Source organism: Nicotiana tabacum, chromosome 10, assembly GCF_000715075.1.
Source record: "Nicotiana tabacum cultivar K326 chromosome 10, ASM71507v2, whole genome shotgun sequence".
NCBI classification, from domain to species: domain Eukaryota; kingdom Viridiplantae; phylum Streptophyta; class Magnoliopsida; order Solanales; family Solanaceae; genus Nicotiana; species Nicotiana tabacum.
Genome location: NC_134089.1, coordinates 35,910,346 through 35,927,520, shown reverse-complemented (window position 1 = coordinate 35,927,520; position 17,175 = coordinate 35,910,346). Strand labels below are relative to the sequence as shown.

Here is a 17,175-nt window from a genome sequence, read left to right as displayed (position 1 = left end):
GAAAATGATTTTTTTGGAAGAACTCACAGATCCTGTAAGATCAATGAAGCTCTCGATACCACTGTTGGTTTTTTAAAAGATGGGACAACAAAAAGATTAAAAGTATTGATTGAAAAATGTCTCTCAATAATTTTATTAAGCATAACAAGACTTTAAATAGTCAATTAGGAACATAATCTACAGAAAAATCTGCATAACAAGAATTCAAAAAAACTAAAATATCTCAACAAACCTAAAAAAATCTAACTAAAATTTGAATTCAAAAAAGTAAATTTATCCTAAAATTAAGCTAACTTATTATGCTAAAAAATATGCAATAGTAATTGAAACAAATCATCAACGGGGAGTAATAAAGAAAAAAAAGTTGTAAAAGAAAATACAAAGTCAACATCAATAGCAACTTCTCTCTTTTATTCACCTTCTTGTTAGCCAACCCCCTCACTTACTAAATACATTTAATTAATACTAGCATTTAATACTAGGTACAAAGTATATAAAGTTATCTGTATAAAGTTACAAATGGCTTTCAGCATGCTTTTGTTTCAACTGTCTTCACACTAATGGCGTGGGATTTTCAAGCACACCAAGAAATCAGGTATGGTGTTAGTCTCCAAATTTTGAAATTATCCCATTTGACTGAATCTCCTATAGTTAAATGTAGTTAATTTTTTTGTTCTCTTTCTTTATCTTTTTCTTTATTTGGTGAATTTTGCAGAGATAGGTAATATATAGAAGGATTCAAGTGGGATTATAACATTAAAAATTTGGATGTTTCAGCAATGGGTTGTAGTTGCTTTGGTGCTTTCAAATCATATAAGGATAATAGAGAGACTCAAGTCCAAGGTAAAAACAGTCGTAACTCTTAATTTGTGTCTTTCAAGATTTTTCTTAATGACATGCTACAAAAGAAACAAGATCATGGTAACTACTTTTCTCTTAACTTCCCAGAGTTGAATTAAGATATTTTATGCCTGATTTTTGCTATTTAGAATTAAATAAATACTCTAAATAGTCATCAAATGCAAGAATTGTAGTAGATCCTGTCCTGTTTTTTCCTATCTTCATCTTTTTGTCTCATGTTATTATGAGTGAGCTTCAGAGAAAGGAAATCCAAAGTGTAAAAAGAAACTTGTTCAATTTTGCTTTTTGTTTGTTTGTTTGTTTTCTAAGTAACTTACTCAAAACTTGTCCTCTCCAAATTTCTGAATTTCCCTTTGTACCATCCGATATTTAAAACTCACTGGTCTGACCATTTCAGATTCGAGTTGCGTGGAGCCAATAAAGGAGTAGCCCTCCCTACTATGTGTTTCTCCATTTCTAATGCTCGAGCGCAAGTTGGGATTTAGATTCTAAGTCTAGACCTTAGTACTGCTTGAGAATTTTAATTTGTAGATATATGGCCATCTCATTTCTATGCTAAAATTGGAATTATTTCTCATGTTGAATGCTTCCAATAGGATATAAAGCACTAAAGAAATGCTTCTCGATATCTTTTTTTGTAAACAAATTTTATGGTTTGAATGGTACAGAATCTTAGGAGTAATTCTTTTGATTATATTGTGCTTTCTTATATCCAATTTTGAGAACTTCACATTCCCATATTCTTCTTTTGTTCAAATTGTTTAGAGCTTACCACCAACAATGTGAGGCTTTTTTCATATAACTCATTGAGATCAGCAACAGGACACTTCCATCCATCTAACAAGATAGGAGGTGGCGGTTTTGGAGTTGTTTATAAGGTAAACTTTTTTGCAATATCAAATTACCCTAAAAAGATAATTCCAAGTTACTGTCTATAATAAATGGGATTAGTAAGTTAGAAAATAAGGCGGATTACTTGCTACAACTAAAAATACATTGATAGCATATATAAGTCAAATCTTTTAAGTGTTTTTTGCTTCATTAGAGTAAGTCTGTACTTATGCAACTTTGCTCTATAAATGTAGGGAGTTTTGAGAGATGGAACTCATGTTGCCATTAAATGTCTCTCTGCTGAATCAAAACAAGGGACCAATGAATTCTTGACAGAGATTAATATGATTTCAGATACTCGACATCCAAATCTTGTTCAGTTGATTGGTTGTTGTGTTGAGAGTGACAATAGAATGTTGATATATGAATACTTGGAGAATAACAGCCTTGCCTGTGCTTTACTTGGTAATTTTCACAAAGTTAGAAAACTTATTCTGAACCACATGAACATGTACTAGTTGAAGTTATGGGTTCCCATTACAATTCATGAAGATATGGGGTTCGATATGAAGCTTGTCTTTGGAAAATCCCACATTGGAATGGGATGGAAAGTTAGCCATATAAGGCGGGAACAAGAATTCCTTTATTGAGGCGCCTTTGATTTAAAACCCAAGGGGGTAATAATACCTTGACAGTTGGACTTGAGCCGTTGAAAATGTTCTTGGAAGTTCTCTGAGATTTATTATTTTGTGTTTCACTTTCACAAGGAATGTAAATCCAATTGCATGGCTAACCACCAACGTGTAAATTATCATTTGCAGGTTCTAAAGGTAAACGTGTTGCCCTGGATTGGCCCAAGAGAGTTGCTATATGTTTAGGTACAGCATCTGGTTTAGCATTTCTTCATGAGGAAGCAACATCACCAATTGTTCATCGAGATATTAAGGCCAGTAATGTCCTTATTGATGAAAATTTTCAACCTAAAATTGGCGATTTTGGTCTGGCAAAGCTTTTCCCTGAAAATGTGACTCATCTTAGTACGCGAGTGGCAGGAACAGTGTGAGTTCTATTTAACTTCATTTCAGTAACGTTTTCCCTCTCTTGTCTTGTTGTTTATTAATCATCTTATGTGATGCAGAGGTTACCTTGCTCCCGAGTACGCCTTGTTTGGACAACTCACAAAAAAGGCTGATGTCTACAGTTTCGGAGTTCTTCTACTTGAGATCATAAGTGGAAGAAGCAGTAGTAAAGCAGCATTTGGAGTGGATCTCTTGATTCTGGTGGAATGGGTAGGACTATACTTTCAGCTTTATGTTCTTCAAGATTCGTAAGTAATAGTAATGTTTTAGATGGAAGTCAGTTAATAATACTTAGATATCTGCATCTGATGGCCTTCTGCACTGGACATTACATGGTTTAACTTTTCCTAACTTAAATTTAATGTATGTTGGATCAATCACAGATCATATGAAAATGGTAAATGTTAAATCATGATTCCTCATTCTGTGAAAAAAGGGGGAAAAAAAAAGATGCTTAGAGTCATGCAGTAGCTGAAACCATTGAATAAGTCTTCTGGATCTTAGGACAAAGGTGGCATCTGAGCCTGTATGCACCTTGACTATTTTAATGGATACCTATTATCTCCACAAAGTTTAGGTAAATGAGAAAAAAATCACTGAGCGTTTTCTTATCCCTAAAATTTGGACCTTGGTCTCCCGTGGTTTTCAACAATTTTATTGACCACTAGGCCACTCCCTTGCAAGTCTCGTAAGTCAATACAAAGTATATGGACCAATCATTAGCATTATTCAAAAAGATCATAATTGTTACTTTAATTCTGAAGGTTTACACTCTGCAGGTATGGAAGCTTAGAGAAGAAGGGCGGCTACTAGATATCGTTGATCCAGAGCTAACAGAGTATCCAGAAGCTGAATTACTGCGCTTCATCAAAGTTGCTCTTTTTTGCACACAAGCAGCACCTACCCAAAGACCTAACATGAAACAAGTGATTGATATGTTGTCTAAAGAAGTCAGCCTCAATGAGAAGTTGTTAACTGCGCCAGGAGTCTACAGACCACATAGCTCGAAACGATCAAGTTATGATAGTCTTCAGAAATCATCCTCCGGGGACAAGAAAGGGATGCAATCTGTTAATCCATTTGCAACATCAACAAAGTTTGAGAGTTTTCAGAGTGTCACACAAATGCTTCCTAGATAATGTTAACTGATGTTTATATTCTTTATGCTTGTATATTGTTTATATTGTTGTTTGTCTCCTTTTCTCTTTTTTGTTTCCTTTAGCCGAGGGTCTTTCGGAAACAGCTTCTCTACTCCTTCGGAGTAGGGGTAAGGTCTGCGTACACCCCAGACCCCACTAGTGGGATTTTACTGGATTGTTGTTGTTGTTGCTGCTTGTATATTGTTGTTCTCCTAACCTGGACAATTCCCCTTGGGCTTATGGGCAATGTCTAATGTATTGGCTCTCATTAAGCTACCCATTTTATAAACCTTCTCATGAATTATAAAGTTAGCAGTAGCTGATAAACAAACAAGGAAGAATCTTTAGTATAAAAATGAACTATTTATATCCGTTCACTTTTACTTGTCCGCAGTGGACTTTGCACGCCTCTCAAGAAATAATAGATGAAATGCATATTTTACCATAGTACTCATAATAACGATAGTATTTTGAGAAGTTTTGGGAAATGAGTATTTAGTGTGATAAGGGTAAAACGAAAAAAAATATGATCTTCTCTTAATTTGCTAAGATTGATAAGTAAAAATGAAAATATATTTTTAGTATGGTGGACAAGTAAAGTGAATAGAGGGAGTAGATAGTGGTTTCTAGGTGCCGGAGTTGGGCACGTTCAATAGACTACAGATCTAGAAGAAAATCCAACAGAATGAACTACTATGCAACTCCAAATTACAGATCAAAGTACAAAATTACAGACTCTCTCCTTTATGCACATATTAGCTCCTACAACTAGAAACAAAGGTAAACGCTTCCTGATACGAGTTACTCTCAAACTCATAATATTTAAGTTTATGTAGGGACGACTTTACAAGATCAAGACAGTAGCAATTGTATCGTCCTCTTCAAGGTGCAGCAGTAGCTTGAGGCCTTGCAGAGGTAGAGGCAGAGGCAGAGGCAGCAGGAGTTTTCGCTCCTGTCTTTGCATCTTTTCCAGGTTCTAAAGATGGTTTTGGTGAAGGCGTCATATGTGCAGGTGGGTTGTGTTTGAGTTTCACCAGTATTTGACGCATTCTAGAGAGCTCAGTTGGCTTCCCAGGCTTGGGTCCTTGGATGACAACGATGGATGGCTTCTTCTCCTTATCCTTCTTTCCCTTCTTTTCTATCGTCGGGATCTCCTTTGGGATAAGCTCTCCAATTGCCCTCCAATAAGTCTTATTAGCTTCAGCATGGAACTTCTCTTGGTTTACCAGGAATAACTGGGGAAAAAAAAAGAACAAGAAAAGATGACACATGAACTGCAATACGTCGATTTACTATGGAGAAACTTGTTGTACTGGGGGAACTACTTTTAGAGATTTAACAATCATATGACCAAAGATATTAGTTTTGTACAGAATAGGAAATAAAACTCACCTAAACCGCAACTACTCAGTCTGGATTATTTGTACCAAAGTTCACGAGCAAATTCAGCATATTTTGATCACAGGTGGGAAATTTTCGAAATGGTTAAACTGTTAACTATCCACTTTCAAAATTTAATTTACACCTAAGGCTAACACTAAATCATGTGAAATGTAAACAGATAAACATAGAAGCTGCTATTTTCAGCGTGCTTGCCCTTGTTCAGTAGGAAGTACCGTGATTAAAAATTGGATAGTACTTTTACTAGGTTAATCCTCCCTTCTCTATGCTCAAATACCCTTCAGTAGGGGCTGAAAGCAACAATTACAAAGAGAAGGTAACTAGATGCACAACATGCTAGATCAGTGATAATTTTTCTTCCAACTAAAGCCACTACTTAGCAAAACAAACACCAAGAACAGAAAACTTATACAAAACTAGTTAACAACCCTAAGCAAAATGCCTTAGGAAAACTTCTACAAATTTTTATAGCTCTAGGTCTCACCTTCTCCTTCTCCCGGTTAGCAGCTATGTTGTTTTCACATCTAAGTTTCCATTTCCTATAGTACTCTGCTTTGTATTCCTCTGCTTCTTCAATTATTTCCCTTACAATTTTTTTCTCCCTTTTCTCCTTCTCCTCAAGCCGTATTGCATTCAATCTGGAAAATGAAACAAATATCATACCTCTCACTTAAGGAGATCCATAATCGTAAACATGTAATTTCATCTCAAATATACAACATAAGGAATGAGCAAGGACATGAATGAAGCTGCAATCATCACACAAAAATAAATTGGAAATAATGAGATTAAAGAAGCATCATAAGACATAAGCTAAACATGACCAAAAAAAGCATCATAAGTATACGCTGAGATATTCTCAACTATAGAAATCTATGTGAAGCTGCACGATTTACACAATCTACACACAACGTTATCAAGAAAAGGGAGCACGTTGACACATGAGTAAAGAAGCTTCATGCTATAACCAGACACACATGTACACATCATATTAACAATGTATTACTAAATATTCTACTATGTATCAGCTTCAAAGCATTTCAATGGATAGAGAGAATTACAAAATTTCCTTTAGGTTTTAGAAGGTAAACTCAATTCAACTACCATCATCAACTGATCTCATAGGCGGATCGGGAAACTGAAGTTTACGGGTTCCTACAGCGACCTCAAGTTAATATACAATAATAATTAGATTCAGTAAAATATTATAAGATATTTAGTGAATTTCTAAATGCATATACAGGGTTTGGACAAAAGCTACTGGGTTCACGTGAACTCATAATTTATAAGCTAGGTCCGTCCAAAAGAACACATACCTAGGGGCGAACCTAGTGCATAGGCTACGGGTTCCCGGGAACCCAGTAACTCTTGCGTAGACCCTGTATTTATATTAAGAAATTCACTAAATATTGGTAAATATCTGACTGTGAACCTAGTTATTATTGCATATTAATCTGAAATTACGGTAGGAACCCATAAGCCTCAAATCCTGGATCAGCCTATGCACATACTTATACTAAGTTCGAACCTATTAATCAAGTAGCTGGTACTCCGCACCCCCTAGCTTAAAGTGTTGGATCCTTCTAAAATGTAATTAACTTTTCATTTATCACAGTATCAAAGGATCCTTCTAAAATGTAATTAACTTTTCATTTATCACAGTATCAAAGGCCTCCAAAAAGTATTAGCAGAATTTTCTTCTTCAACGAATTTATGTTAGGGGTTGACAACATCAATTCCAACCAACTATCCCCAAGGACCCCAACTAATTGCTCAAGCTAAGGGAAGTACTAGTGTTATAACAAGTCTAACTCAAAAAAAAAAAAAAAAAGTCTAACTCAAACTAAAAACATATTTAGTGAATAGATTTCTTGGAGTAACCGCCGAAGTAAAAAATCATGTTATACGAATATAAATCAATTAAATCATACTATACTAATATACATATATATTTTGTTGCATGCAGAAATTTTTTGCTCACCGCCGCCACTCTCTGAGGGCAAAGCCTTCCTCCGCCACCATACGTTCCGGCGGAGGGAGAATCGGTTCATTTTCTCCGGTGGACGACTGATCAGCTTCATCAGACATCATCGGTTGCGAACCAAAATAATGGTCCCCCGAGTCTTCACCTGCACCCTTGACCACCTCGTAGCCGTCGTCGTCCAACGGCGGAGTCACCGCAGCGTCGCCGTCAGCGGCGGAGTCGTGTGCTGACTGTGATGGCATGTCAGATGACTCTTCTTTTTTGTTCCCTTCCCGCAGTTTCAGTTGTGTGCGCTTGTTCGTTTTCTCCTAACAAGTCAGAAGAAATCAACCGTTCTAAGCATTCAGGGGTAGTAATCCCCTATATCGCACTTTCATCCATTACAAGACGTGTCAACTTTTGCGAAGACCTTGACTTTTGGAATTATAAAAACGAGTTTAAAATGTTAAATTTAATTTATACTATTTTATTTCTTGTTTACCCTATTACGATTGCTACGTTAAATTATGTTATAATTTCTTTTTCAAATACTCTTAAAATTTGTCTAATTATACAGAAATAATAAATTCTACTCCTCCCGTTCTAATTTTATATGAGTTTGTTTAACTCTGAACTAAGTTTAAAAGAAAAAGATTTTTTTTAAAACTTGTGGTCTAAAATACTCATAACGATTTTATAGCTATAAATTATTGTATTAAAGGTAAAACATAAAATTTAACGTGAAATTACTACTAATATAGAATATATTATTCTTTGTAGCAAAATAATATATTCCGGTGGAATTTTGGAAGTGTGTGGGGAAAACAGGTTTGGAGTGGTTGACTGGGTTGTTGAATGTTATTTTTAAGGCGAAGAGGATGTCAGATGAGTGGAGGTGGAGTATGGTGGTCCCACTGTATAAGAACAAAGGTGATATCCAGAGCTGTAGCAATTATAGGGGTATCAAATTACTAAGTCATACTATGAAAGTATGGGAAAGGGTAGTGGAAGCAAGGTCGAGGATGACGGTATCCGTCTCTGACAACCAATTTGGTTTCATGTCGGGTCGTTCTACTACAGAAGCTATACACCTTGTTAGGAGGTTGGTTGAACAGTACAGAGGTAAGAAGAAAGATCTGCACATGGTGTTTATTGACCTAGAAAAAGCGTATGACAAGGTTCATAGAGAAGTTCTCTGGAGAAGCTTGAAGCAAAAGGCGTGTCGGTTCCCTACATTATGGCGATTAAGGACATGTATGATGGGGCAAAGACTCGGGTTAGGACAGTGGGAGGCGACTCTGAGGATTTTCCGGTTGTTATGGGGTTACACCAAGGTTCTGCGCTCAGTCCGTTCCTATTCGCCCTGGTGATGGATGCGTTAACACACCACATTCAAGGGGATGTGCCATGGTGCATGCTATTCGCGGATGACATAGTTCTAATTGATGAGACGCGAACCGGTGTTAACGAGAAGCTGGAGGTTTGGAGACAAGCTCTTGAATCTAAGGGTTTCAAGCTTAGCAGGACAAAGACGGAATACCTGGAGTGTAAGTTCAGCGCTGAGCAGAGGGAAGTGGGCGTGGATGTGAGGCTTGAATCGCAGGTCATCCAAAGTAGAGACAACTTCAAGTACCTTGGGTCGGTTATCCAGGGGGGAGGGGAGATCGACGAGGATGTTACGCACCGTATCGGGGTAGGATGGATGAAGTGGAGGTTAGCATCTGGAGTATTGTGTGACAAAAGAGTGCCACTGACACTCAAAGGTAAGTTCTATAAAGCGGTGGTTAGGCCGACCATGATGTATGGGGCTGAATGTTGGCCGGTTAGCAGAAATGAGGATGTTGAGGTGGATGTGCGAGCATACTAGGATGGATAAGATTAGGAATGATGATATTCGAGAGAAGGTGTGCGTGGCTCCCATTGATGACAAGATGCGGGAAACAAAGCTCAGGTGGTTCGGGCACGTTCAGAGGAGAAGCCTAGATGCTCCGGTAAGGAGGTGTGAACGGCTGGTTGTGGAGGGCTCGAGAGGAGGTAGAGGGCGGCCTAAGAAGTATTGGGGGAGGTGATTAGACAGGATATAGCGATGCTTCAGATTTCCGAGGACATGGCACTTGATAGGAATATGTGGAGGTCGAGTATTAAGGTTCTAGGCTAGGAGGTAGCTGAGTATCGTCTTATGTCATAACTTTGGGGGACTAGTTTGGTAAGGATACAATTTTGCTTTTGCTTGGTATCATGCCTCTTGATTTCATGTTGTTCTTATTTTTTCATATATATATATATATATATATATATATATATATATATATATATATATATATATATATATATATGTATGTATGTATTTCATATTGTTCTGTGGTGTTACTAATGTTGTTTCTTTTTGTTCTTTTGTCCTTTTGTCTTATTGAGCCGAGGGTCTTTCGGAAACAGCCTCTCTACTCCTCCGGGGTAGGGGTAAGGTCTGCGTACACACTACCCTCTCAGACCCCACTAGTGGGATTACACTGGGTTGTTGTTGTTGTTGTTGTTGTTTGTAGCAGACTAAAAGGGATAAAGTGTCTCATAAATGTGACGGAGGAAATACAACTTTTGTGTAGTTTTATTTACATATTTAAAAAAGAAATTCTGATTGAGAAGAAAATCAACCGTTTTGACTCTAATATGCCAAATTCTATCATCTTTTACATGGAAAAAGTGTATCAATGATAAATGAAGAAAATATAAAATAGTGATAAAAGATTAGCTGAACAAAGAAACATTAAATTAATAGTATATAATTTTAAAATTTTGAATGTTATTGAATATGAATAATTTTCAAAATAGAAAGAGAATAGTTTAAGGTAAACACTGCCATGTAAATTTATAATTAGCATAGTGCCAAATGGAATCACTGACAAGAGGTGTGACGTGTAAGGTGATCAATTTTTCATTTTAATTTAGCAGGGATGGCTGCTAGCAAATATTCTACAGCTCCTATTACGTAGCTTATTAGCTGCGCAATTGACTTTAGTTAGGTTGGCTGCTAAATACATTTTTTAATTGTTAAAAACTTAAGGTGGCGTCTGGATCTACTTTTGGTTTAATTTCTGAAATAAAAAATTTGTATAATTTCTTAAGAAAACCTTTTGGATTAAAGTTGTGCTTGGAATGTTTGTGACAAATTTCTTCTATAAAATGAATAAATAAAATTACTTTATATTTAGGCTGTTTCTATTCTATCCAAAATATATGTTGTTTTAATCAACTGGCTCTGACTTAGGTGTGGGAAATGTAGATAAGAAGGATTCCATTATCTTTTACTACCTTTTATCTATTAAGAATGAAAATAATAGATATTTTTAATTTAAACATCTTTAAAATTTTACTTGAGGTTTAATATTATCCTCTTGATACAATACATCTCTCGAGTAGCAAACTGAATAGAAGAAATGTATTATATTAAGTGAGATATCTTACTATATTATTAAATTTTATATCAAATTTAAAGGGCATAAAAAGGACAAAACAGAAAAACTTACAGGATAAGTTAGGTTAATGACTCAAAGAAAGGAATCACATTTAACTTTAATTTGGGTCTCTTGGCGTGTTCGTATCCTCGTAAAGGAAAAGAAAAAACATTTTCCCTCGTCAAACACGCATTCAGTATGCTGACAGTAATTAGTTACCAAATTTAAATATCCGATAATATTATCTACTTGCAACGATTGTTTATCACGTTACAGTCAACCCTCTTTATAACGTTCTCGTTTGTTCCGATGTATTTGGCTTTTATAATAAATGAATGTTATACATCTATAACAGTATTTGACGTTTAAATATTTTTGACTGTTATAAATAAAAATTATCCAAATATGAGTTATTTTTTCTTTTCTAATGCTACATTTAAAAAATAAGAAAATTATTTAATTTAAAATCTCAAAAGATATGTGTATTTCACTAGGTAAATACTGAAGAAACCTAATATATTATTAATAAATTCATAACTAAATGATAAAGATTTAAACTCTAAGGCATACATTTAAAACTACTTAGAAAAATAAATTCTTTCAAGATTAATGGAAGAACTTTTATTGTAACTTGTTTTCCAGATTTCATTCTCTTGCTAGCGATATAATGCTTAAATTGGTGAAGATTCTGTTTACCGCGAAAATGGTAATAACAATTAAATTTGATTTAGTGGCTCTAAAAATACGTAATATATTTTTATGCTAGTTGTTAGGCAGTTGATGCTATGTGAAAAACATAGAAACGAGATAAGAGCTTAAAAACAAGATGTTAGCCAAACCAAATCACTGTTAATCGGGGCCTCGAGCTTGCCTATTCGAGGGCCTCGGGGTCGAGTCTGAAGCTCGGCTGGAAGCTATCGAGGGTGGTCGATGGAGACTAACATTTATAAATAAATTAATGACGGCTCTTTATGGTCAATAATAAATAATAAATGATGAACTTAAAGTAGAACACAATAAATATGAGCAATAAATGAAATAATGGGATCAAGAGAATATGTTAGAGAGCAGTGAGAATGTTCAAGTATATTTAGTATGGAGCAACAGATGTTTACAAAATGACAAGGATCCCCTTTATATATGAGGGGGAATCCCAACATAATACAAACGCATTAATTACAAAGATATAGGGATGGTATAGCCATTTAATGCCTTGATTCGCCTTTTGGGCTAGTCCACTAGACTTGACCTGCCATACGCACGTGCCTTGGGAACTCCGCTTTGATCCGCCGAGACCGGTAATTCACATTGTCTCGGGGTCAGTCGTTACTTATACTGTCTCGAAGTCGAACTGTCGAGAATTCTCGAAATCGATCACTGGAAACCCTCGAGATGCCATGATGCTTGTGAAATCGAGCCGTCGATTTCTACTGTATATAGATAGTCCCCGCGTTTCCTAGAATAAAGTGATAGGAAACGATCCTGAGCCCCTACTCCGTAAGCATCATTGCTATGATGTCAGTCCATCAGAGCATTAAATGCCATACTCAAAAAGCCGCGCAAGGGTCGCCGTCAAACACGACTATCGAGAAATCCACGAACCACTATTGGTTCGTCCTTTCCGCTGCCCACACGACTCCTATAAATGCATCAATCGTTTGATAATTCATACTTTCACAATATCTTCAAATTTTCAAGGCCAGACCCATCCCCTTTCGCATTCTTTCTTCTTCCTTTCTTGATCCTTTGCCTACTTTCTCATAAAAGTTTTACCACCATCATTGCTAGAACTTCCAAGATAGTTCCTCAAAAAGACGAGGCTGCCTCTTCATCCCGAACATCCAAAGGAAAGCCCAAAGTGATACCCACCGTTGAACAATGTACTCCTACTGGGTTCGACACGACGAAGGATTTCACCGTCGACAAACTTTCATCTTCACTGGGCCGATGCGAACACGTGTCCCGGTATATTAGCATTGTGACCAATATAGGGAAGGTGAAGGAAGACTACCGGTGGGAGGAGGCAACGCTAGTTGAGATCCCCCACTCTAACGAGAGCATAACAGATCACAAAGCTGGTTTCCTTTATGTATATACTTACCCGTTCACTCTGGGTCTGGTCGATTCTTCTAATCTTTCTTCCCTGGAGATAGATCTAGTTATTCTTGATTTCTGCGACAAGTACCAAGTGATGCTTGGTCAAATCTATCCATCTTTTTGGAAGATAGTCTACATGCTCCGCCACTTCTCCAATGGGGTCGAGGGCGAGGCCTTTACCCTCGACCATTTGATTAGATTGTATAGCCCTCGATTTTATCGAGGTTTGATTAAGCTTCACCACCAGTCCAAAAAATCATTTTTCTTGAGCACCGATGAGGACAAGGATCGAGGGTGGATGAGTAGGTTCGTTCGAGTGAGGACCTCAAACATCATCCCGGCCGGGAGGATGCCATTCCCGGAGAAGTGGAATACACAACGTAAGTATTTTTCCTTTGAACACGTTCTGTGATCTTCTTACCTCTCTTCCGAAAAATGATCTCCCCTTGGTTTTTGCAGCTACCGCTTGGTATCCTGAAGTGGTCATGATCTACCGGGATGGATTAGGTGGTTGGATATCTCGTTTCTGTATCTCGTCCAGTCTTGGACCGACCTGGCTAAAATGCGGTGGGTGGCCAAGAATCATGGTAAAGTTCTTCTTGCCACCTATATCTTAATCTTATGCTTCTCCCTCGTATCCTTTGTGATGATAAATTTCGGCCACTATGTTTTGTGCAGGTCTTGGCAATGGTGTGCAGATGAGACCGCCTCCCAATGGCAAGGTGGAGACTTCGGAGCCCGCTAAGTGCAAGAAAAGGAAGAATAAGGCGGTTGTTGATTCTCCTGCGACAAAGAAACCTAAATCACGCAGGCTTCGAGCTGCCACTAGGACCTCGCCTTCAGCTTCCGGAGCAAGTCCCAACACTGGGCATGAAGAATATGATGAGGGAGATTACCATTTGGTATATAGAATGAGGTCAGGCGCGGGAGTCTCGCAAGTTCCCCGACTGGAATCCGCTGAATCGGGAATGGCCGGTTTGGATCGGTCCCGTGTGATGGAAACCCTAGAGAAGGGTGTGAATGTGTTACCTGATCCCGTGACTGGATATGGTGCAGCCCCCGCTGGGGAGACCATTGCTGATGGTCCCAAAGGGTTTGGGCCCGGAGCTTTCGGGGGCAGGAGTTGCCCCTTGGTGACATCGATTCCCTGGATGGCCTTAATTTAGGCCTCAGTTCTCCTTTGTGGAGTTAAGGGATGCTCAGGAACCGAATAGTGCCAACGTGGGGGGTCCTCTCAAGGGAGGAGGTGCGTTTGGCGACTTCCTTGATGACGTTGACGATGTCAGCGAGGACATCAATCTCGATGCTCCTAGCGCTATTGAGGCAGCGGAGAAGTTCCAGCGGCAGGTGATGGTTGTTCATGTATACTTATTTAGTCTCAAGCATTTTTCCTCATTTTTCTGACTCTTCTATTTTGCCGTAGTCTAAGGAGATGTATGATCACGACCTCTCTAGGCTCCGAGAGGAGCTTTCATGCCATGGAAAGGAGCTCGATAAACTCGCCTCGGGACTGTAGGAGTCGGAGGCCTCCGCTGCCCAAAAGGAGAAGGAGCTAAGCAAACTTCGGGCGAGTTTGGAGGGAGTGCTCAGAGAAAGGGCTGGCCTTGCTGAGCAGGTAACTCATTATTCGTAAATCCGTTCATTGTTCCCATAATTTAATGTTTGCTGACTTATCCTTTCTTTTGCAGATCGGGCAGAAGAATGAGAGATACTCAAGCTGAGGAAGCGAAACGAGATAGTGACATCGGAATTGGCATTGACCCAGGCTCTTCTCCAAAATGTTTGAAAAGAGATTGCCGTGCTATCTGCGGCCAAGTCCGAGATCAAAGAAAAACTTGCTACTTATCTAAAGGACGCCGTCACTGTGAATCAAATAGCCCAAAGTATATTGGTGGAGGCCGAGCAAAAACTAATTCGGGTCGTCACTCACACTAGTGCAAAGGCGAGGAGGCAAGCCTTAGAGGAAGCTAGTGCCAAAGGTGCCGATCTCTCAACTGAGATCAAGAAGGCCCGAGAATCAGAGAAAAACTGGGCGCTCTTAGTTTCTTTGGATGAAGGTCCCGGAGATGGTTTAGAGGGTAGTGGCGATGAAGAGTAGGCCTGCGTTGCCTTTGCTTTTCTTCTTTCCTTTTGTGTATGTACTCTCGGGGAAACAAGTCTTGTAAAGACGCCCCATGTAAATATATTTTTTGGCAATGCAAGAGAATATTTCTACTTCAAGTCTTTCCATTCTTTATACTCCATCGTTCTTGCGGAGTTAGCCTTCGAATTTTGATGTTGGCTCTTTGGAGCTCATACTTGGAATAATCGAGGCCCCCGAGATCAGGTTCTATCTCGAAATTAGGTCGATAGCTCCTTTGAGGCCGATGCTTATGATAGCAGGAAAACCTCGAGGTCTTGATACCTCCCGAACTACGCGTGATAGCAACGTTCATGCGACCTGATAATGGAAGATGAGTGTGTATACGCATCCTTTTACGTCAGGTCCCCCCGACAGGGTCGTGCTTGAATTCTGTAGGAGATATCAGGTTACCCTAGTGCAGGCTCACCCATCCCTTTGGAAGATAGTGCTGATGATAAGGTACTTTACGGATAAGGACAGGCTCGAATTCACCCTTAGCCATCTCGTTAGATTATATCAGCCTCTGCACTACCGAGGCTTGATTACTATGCGGCGTCGATCCACCCGGTCCTCTGCCATTAACGACGAAGAGGACGAGGACCGAGGGTGGATGAGCCGGTTTGTTTGAGCATGGATAATCAATATTATCCCTGGAGAGTTTTTACCATTTCCTGAGAAATGAAATTTCACACGTAAGTGGTATACTTGTGTTTTTATTGATTTGTCCATAGTGGGGGCGGGCTCCTTAAAGGTATCTTTTTATTTCATTCTTTGTAGTGATTCCTTGGTTGCCGAACGAGGTCCCTAATCTGGCTGAATGGTCCTGTAATCTGGCGACTTGTTCGACCTATGATAAACGCAAGTGGAGAGACCTGTTCAAGGGGAGATGAGAGTCAAAACATCATGGTAGGTTCTTAGTGGGCTTGTTTCCTCAAAAAGGTACTTTCTTTTTAGCGTACTAACTCTGCCACCGCAGGTGTTGGAGGTTTTGTCGAGATAAGGCCGTGCCCCCTAGGGGAGGAGGAGAGATCGCCGACCCCGGGATTGAGGATCGATAACAAACGAAAAGAGTCTCTAAGGTGTGAGGATACTCACGACGGGGCGAGTCCTTCTCTGAGGTTCAAAAGTGGTGAGTCGACCGAGCTTTCGGCTTCGGAGGCTTCTATTTTTGAAGAAACATTACCTGTCCCCGTCGAAGGTATTTCGAGGGATGAGGGTCATCCTGCTCCTTCCTATTTTCACACCGAAGGCACTTCGGGGTAAACTAGGACATCGGGCATAGGCTCGGCCTTTGGTGAGGCTCAACGGCTTAGCTTTATGGTAAGCTTTGGTAGTCGGTATAGGCTTATTTCGGTTTTGCGCCCTCCCTTTCTTATTGAAATTTCTTTTGCAGGCCTTTGACAAGCTTAACTCTGAGCTGCTTCATCATGAGGCCAGGCTATGGAAAGCTTTGGATAGGGAGAAATCCCTTAGGCTCCTTTGCACGAGAAAGAAGGTAAGCTGGTACACCTGCAGTGTGAGGCGGATCGAAGTCAGAACTGCGAAAACCATCTCGAAAGACAGGTAACCTGCATTTTGTGTCGATTTGTGCTCCCCTTCCATTTTTGGAGATTAATATTTCAATATTTCAGTTGGAGAGCAAAACGGAGGAGCTGGAACGACTTTGGGGCATAGTTGGCCGGGTCAAACCTAAGTGTAACGGTTGAAAGCTCTTGTAGATGCCCAAGTTGCGGCCAAGGAGGGTGCTTTGGCTAAGGCTTCTGCTTTCGAGGTGCAAATCCAGAACGCTCATGCAAACGATTATGTCCGAGCGAATATGATCACGAGGCTCGAGTTCAACAACAACAACAACAACAACCCAGTGTAATCCCACAAGTGAGGTCTGGGGAGGGTAATATGTACGTAGACCTTACCGCTACCCGAGGGGCAGAGAGGCTGTTTCCAGGAGACCCTCGGCTCAAAGAGGCAACAAGAGACACTATATTAGTACTATCAATAGACTCATAATAAAACAACATAAAATACCATAAAATCCATAACATAACATAAATACCATAAAAAAATAAAGTAACAGCAATATAAGAGATATAGGAAATACGAGAAAGATGTAAGGTATTAATACACAGCAGATAAAGCCCATCATCAGTAGTTGATCAATAGCATCCTAAGACTAACTCCTAACTGGCTAGTCTCACTCTAGTGCGCTGTAAAAAAGACATCACAATTTCCC

At 39.1% G+C, this 17,175-nt stretch overlaps 2 protein-coding genes across 3 annotated transcripts; one reads left to right on the top strand and one right to left on the bottom strand.

Moving 5' to 3' along the window:
* The first annotated feature begins 450 nt into the window (after positions 1–450).
* LOC107765180 (putative serine/threonine-protein kinase) lies at positions 451–4,186 on the top strand. 2 transcript variants are annotated; one of them, XM_016583797.2, is made up of 7 exons: positions 451–595; positions 716–843; positions 1,627–1,739; positions 1,947–2,157; positions 2,514–2,751; positions 2,831–2,981; positions 3,551–4,186. In XM_016583797.2, exons 2-7 carry the CDS (start codon positions 780–782, stop codon positions 3,908–3,910), a joined length of 1,137 nt encoding a protein of 378 aa, XP_016439283.2. In that variant the 5' UTR covers positions 451–595; positions 716–779; the 3' UTR covers positions 3,911–4,186. The 2 variants fall into 2 exon arrangements, with proteins under 2 accessions (XP_016439283.2, XP_016439284.2); XM_016583798.2 differs by having other exon boundaries at positions 525–595; positions 778–843.
* A 405-nt stretch (positions 4,187–4,591) lies between these two features.
* On the bottom strand, positions 4,592–7,636 carry LOC107765182 (clathrin light chain 2). The gene is made up of 3 exons (XM_016583799.2): positions 7,293–7,636; positions 5,796–5,949; positions 4,592–5,145 (listed from the first exon to the last, which is right to left on the bottom strand). Exons 1-3 carry the CDS (start codon positions 7,535–7,537, stop codon positions 4,792–4,794), a joined length of 753 nt encoding a protein of 250 aa, XP_016439285.2. The 5' UTR covers positions 7,538–7,636; the 3' UTR covers positions 4,592–4,791.
* Positions 7,637–17,175: the final 9,539 nt, after the last annotated feature.